The 6,109-nt window shown below is 37.9% G+C and overlaps 1 protein-coding gene across 1 annotated transcript; it reads left to right on the forward strand.

Moving 5' to 3' along the window:
• Positions 1-2,240: 2,240 nt before the first annotated feature.
• Positions 2,241-2,630, forward strand: LOC149063894 (ATP-dependent DNA helicase PIF6-like). The gene has a single exon (XM_089255315.1). The coding sequence runs from the start codon at positions 2,241-2,243 to the stop codon at positions 2,628-2,630; it is 390 nt and encodes a 129-aa protein (XP_089111441.1).
• The last annotated feature ends 3,479 nt before the right edge of the window (positions 2,631-6,109 follow it).

Genomic DNA, 6,109 nt, shown 5'->3' on the forward strand with positions numbered 1-6,109 from the left:
AGGCCAATCCTTTGAATGAGGACACTTGAGCAAGCACTTGACCGCCCAACATGTAAGAGTTTTCAGGAAGGTTTTCAATCTGGAGCAAATTTTTCTGCATCCTGTAATAAAAAAAAAAATCACGTTAGAACATGCAGACAATCGAAGATCATAGTTGTTAAGTAGTGGGAATTACTTATTCTGTATAGCAAACCAGCAGATTTTCCTTGGACATTCTGGGGCCACGGTAATTAATTAGGAGCTTGTAGCAGTGACCTAATCTCCATAAATATTTATTATTAATATATATATTTTTTCTTTAGCCCCGAGAAGGGCTTTTTTTTTAAATATTTTTTTCCATTACTTTTTTTTTAATATATATTTTTTTTTTCATTATTATTTTTTTTTTCATCGTGTAGAATCTTCATCATCACCATCATAGGATGAAAAATCGGTATCCGTGATAGTGATAGTTGATTCTGTGTCAGGCCATGGTTGCGTGGTGGTATCACTCAAACATTCATCTTCTATAATTTCAACTGATTCATCTACGTCAGGTCCCTGACCTTCTTCGACATACAGCTCCTGGTTCGCTTCCCGCAGCCAATCCAAAATTCGTTGCTGGTTTGCTATAATACCTTTTAAACCTTCTCGAGTAACACCCTATAACCAAAACAATACTTAAGATACTTTAAAATGGTTCATGAAATACATTTCAAATCATAAACAGTTCACATCAAGAGCTAGGCCTAACATCGTTAACTGTACAAAAGTATTCTCAGAAAATTTAAGACAGTTAAATTAAATTGCGACGTATTTAAATCTGAATTTTTAATGAAACAACTTACCTCGGATTTCAACTTCTTTGCTGGAGGACTTAGATCGGCCATGATACCAACGGATGTCGTTCACTTACAGAACTCAAGCAGAAAGTGACGAAGAACGAAGCCCACGGGGAAGGTTTCAATGAAAAGGGGGTGTACTAAGAGAAATCAAGGACCAAAGACTCTTGTAATTGGATGAATGTAGTCACGTGGTCTCACAGAACCAATAGGATCGGCTATCTACATGTTGCCATCTCGCAAATACTAATCTTCCACAACCCAATAACACCCACGAGTCAAGACAAGTCACGCTCATCGAACTAGTCAAGTCATACCCAGATAACCAGTAGGAATTAACGCTAATGTGATGACAATCATCATCATCATCAATTAATATCACCGATTACGTAAGTATGGTAACACGTGACGGCCTACGTTTCGACATGTTCCTGCATGTTTGACTGCTGCGCAACGTAGGTCAGTGATTCTTCAGACATGCTTCTGCATGTTTAGTGGAAGTTATTTAATGATAACAGCGTCACGTGACCAACCAGCATGTCGGGTAACCATTGTAACATAAATATTTACTTCGATCACGTGACCACAACCCAATGCCAAATTAACGATAACAATCTACTATTTCTTGTATAAGGATGGGTCAATTGTGTAGATAAGTACTATAGCTAATTAAGGATCGTACTGGCATGTGTCGGGTGGTCCAGTGGTCAACGCTGTGGATTGTCGTCGTGAGGAACCAGGTTCGAACCACTGGACCACCTAACACTTTTACATTAGAAAAAAAAATAAATGATTAAAATCAATTAAAATAGTGCTGCCATCTAGTGGCGACATGGAGAATCATCCTGCGGTACCTCGGCAATAACCTAGAAAAAATAATCTCGGACACAAGTCCATCCAAGAAGGGTCACGTGATCGCAAGAATCTTCAATAACGTGACAAAAAGTTCCGACGTGATCTGATGTCTTGAATGAGTAGCGCCCTCTGGGTCACGTGACGACCCGTCGTCGAACAACACGATCATCAGGACGCCATCTTGAAAGATGACGTCATCATCACGTGACAACCCATCCTCGAACAACACGATATTCAGGACGCCATCTTGAAAGATGACGTCATCATCACGTGACAACCCATCGTCGAACAACACGATCATCAGGACGCCATCTTGAAAGATGACGTCATCGACACGTAGCGCCACCTAGGTCACGTGACACCCAAAAACACACCCCGACGAACAACACGACCATCGGGGGGCGTGGCCATGGAGGGGGGCGTGGCAGGCGCCAGAGTCCTGCACATACTACTAAAGTCGTTGAAAATGATCAAGCCACCCACTACCCAACAGAATTCCTCAACTCCTTAGAACCGCAGGGATTGCCACCTCATAGACTGGTTTTAAAAGTCGGATCTCCAATTATGCTTCTGAGAAATCTGGATCCTCCAAAACTGTGTAATGGAACCAGGCTAAGCATCAAGAAACTTATGACCAACATCATAGAAGCGAGAATATTGACTGGCAGTGGTAAAGGTGAAGATGTGTTCATTCCACGAATTCCTATGATAACAACTGACTTGCCTTTTGATTTCAAGAGATTGCAATTTCCCATAAAACTTGCCTTTGCCATTACCATCAATAAAGCTCAAGGACAATCTCTCAAAGTTGCAGGTATCAATTTGGAAAACCCATGCTTCTCCCACGGCCAGCTTTACGTCGCATGCTCCAGGGTGGGATCACCTGAAAACTTATATGTATTTGCTCCGGAAGGAAAGACTAAAAACATTGTTTATCATAAAGCTTTAGAATGATAGTTTGTAAATTCACAACATACTTGAATTTCTGTTATTATGCAAGTTCGCAACATGTTTTCTCCCGCATTTTTGTAATTATACAAATCCGCATTCCTCTACCATTTTGGCAATTGTGCAAGTTCAAAACATGTTCCCTTATTTATTTTTTTAATTATGCAAGTTCGCAAAATGTTTTTTCATTCATTTTTGTCGTTATACAAGTTAGTAGCATGTTTTTCTCTCATTTTTGTTGTTATAAAATGTTACTCTCATTTTTATTATCCTTTACAAGTTCGCAACATGTTTTCTTTCCCATTTTTGTACCCGAGCAACGCCGGGTATTAAAGCTAGTCTATATGTATAAAACTAGCTATAATACCCGGCGCTGCCCGGGTTTTCTTCAATGAGGCTTTTTTGGATCACGTGATATCTCCCTCTGTTTTTCTTGAGGGACATACAAACCGTGTCCAAGTTAACCAATATGGCGACCTGCGCGATTCATGAAATAAACAAATCTAGATTTACACAGAAACGTAGAAATGAATATATATTTTTCTTTTTTTAAGGGGCGCTAGGTATTTCGATTCCTCCCCCCCCCCCCCCCTGAACTTCAAGTTATCCATCTGTCTGTTCCAGCTTCCAAAAATCCTTAGTTAAAGCTGTGGAATTTTTTCGATGCACTTTTCACGGGCTCGTAACTAATTTTAAAATATCCTAACCCACATGAATTTATGCAAATAAATATCAAAAGAGACAATATGGAGACATTAATTTTGATACTTGAGAAGATATAAATGAAATCAATGATATTGCTCGAATATCCAACTCAAAAGTATAGGTTTGGCTAATTACTTCATATTTAATCTCCAGGGCTTCGTATATCTCTAAGCGAACTGAATATTTCAAAAATCGAGAATTCAATACAATTTTTAAAATTATTGATGGGGCGGAAAATCCCACTAATTTCCGCATTTCTACAGTAAAATCGACAATTTTAGCACTGATTTCTATGAGGATTACCCTTTTCCTGACTCTCAAAGCGATGCTGATGATGATTATGACGTCTATTCAAAAAGCCTCATTACTGAGAGGATTGAAAAAGTGGCAAACCATTATAAAGGCATAAACTATTATACATATACCAACAGGATTAAAGAAGTGACAAACCGTTGTAAAGGCATATACACGTCTGAAACGCATTGCTAGGGAACCACGGTAACCAAAGTAAACGTTCGGAAAGTGATTGTTGAGGCCCAAAAACCATTGTTGCCCGACAGTTTTTCGCCCATTTGGGGCACTTGCCCTGGTCTGACGAAATTTTAAAGTAGCCTATCGTTCAAGTCGGGTCCCATTTGGTATATATGCAAAATTTGGCGACGATCGATCTAAAATTGTAGATTTGTATAGAGAACATACACACACACACACAGACACACAGAAAATCAATTTTATATATATAGATAGATAGATAGATAGATAAGATTGATTTTCTGTGTGTCTGTATGTTCTCTATACAAATCTACAATTTTAGATCGATCGTCACCAAATTTTGCATATATACCAAATGGGACCCGACTTGAACGATAGGCAAATTTAAAATTTCGTCAGAGCAGGGCAAATGCCCCAAATGTGCAAAAAACTGTCGGGCAACAATGGTTTTTGGGGCTCAACAATCACTTTCCGAACGTTTACTTTGGTTACCGTGGTTCCCTAGCAATGCGTTTAAGACGTGTATATGCCTTGATAATGGTTTGCCATATTTTCAATATTCTCAGTAATGAGGCTTTTTGAATAGATGTCATAATCATCATCAGCATCACTTTGAGGGTCAGGCAAAGGATGATCCCCATAGAAATCAATGTTAAAATTGCCGATTTTACTATAGAAATGCGGAAATTTTGTGGGGGTTTCCTTCCGCATCAGTAATTTTAAAAATTGTATTGAATTCTCGGTTTTTGAGATATTGAGTTCGCTTAGAGGCATACGAAGCGCAAAAAAATTGGATATGAAGTAATTAGCCGGACTTACGTTTGAGTTGGATAATATATCCATGCAATAACATTGATTTGAACTTTTTATTTATATCCTGTCAAGAATGAAAATTAATGTCTTCGTAATTTCTTTTGATATTTAAGTGCATAAATTCATGTTTAGAATGATTTAAAATTAATTTTGGGCCCTTAAGTACATCGAAGAAATTCCTCAGCTTTAATTAAGCATTTTTGGGAGCTGAAACATACCCACACACAGGCAGATAGACAACTTGAAGTTCGGGGAGGGTGGGATCAAAATACCTAGAGCTCCTTGAAAAAGGAAAAAAAATCATTTCTACGTTTCTTTAAATCTAGATTTCTTTATTTCATGAAATCGCCATATTGATTAACTTAGACACGGTGTATATGTACCTCAAAGAAAGAGGGAGATATCACGTGATCTAAAAAACCTCATTGAAGAAAACCCGGGCAGCGCCGGGTATTATAGCTAGTATATATATATAAGTCGACTCCCCTTCAACGCTGGGGGGGGGGGGCCTCGTATCTCCGCCCATGCTCTATACCCATTACTTTTTCATTACTTTATACTCATTTACCGCTGAAAATCATAAGGAAGCTTATTGCTCTCATACGTGTAAGTTATATTGCTCTTATGCCATGTAAAAGGGATAAAAAAACATCAATCAATAGTCTCATCAATGTAGTTAAAAATACAAAAAAAAAGTCGCTGAGAAAATCAAACAAAAAATAATAATAAATGCAATAATGACATAGCTTTGTTATCTGAAGTTTATACCACAAAAAAAATCATACTGCAGAATCGTTTATTTTCCAGCGCTATTACCAAAATTAAAATTCAAAACTCAACATAAGTATAAAGAAATACACACAGAAACATGTATTAGAAAAACTGTATTAGAAGACTTGGTTGAAGGGGTGCAGAGAAGAGCTACGCGTGTCCTTATTGGCACACAGGGCTTGAGTTATGAAGAAAGACTTCATTTTTTGAATATGTTTACATTGGATGAACGCAGGTGTCGAGGAGATATGATCGAAGTGTTCAAAATTTTCAATGGGATGGATAGGATGGACCATGAACTTTTAGTACACCGCCAATCGACTGCTTTTACAAGGGGACACCAGTATCGATTGGTGAGGGACAATGCAAGGTTATGGTGTCGCAGGGAATTTTTCTCCAATAGGGTTGTTAATAAATGGAATAGCTTACCCCCGGAGGTAGTAAATTGTGACACAATTGACACGTTTAAAAAGAAATACGATAAACATGTTGGGGTAAATCGAGAAGCTATCCATTCTTAGAATAAGACAACCATAAGTATTCTTTATGGGCATTGTATAGTATTTTATCATGTGTATATATTGTTTGTAATTTGTGTTAATTGCATTTTTAATTGGGTTGCTGTATTTTTGAAACATATGACAACCATATTTTTATGGGCATCTTTTTATCAGCCACCTCGTTGGGCATTTTGCCTGTTGTGG

Source organism: Pholcus phalangioides, unplaced genomic scaffold (genome assembly GCF_987345545.1).
Source record: "Pholcus phalangioides strain wild (caught in Gottingen) unplaced genomic scaffold, Ppha-v1.0 ptg000042l_1, whole genome shotgun sequence".
Taxonomy (NCBI): domain Eukaryota; kingdom Metazoa; phylum Arthropoda; class Arachnida; order Araneae; family Pholcidae; genus Pholcus; species Pholcus phalangioides.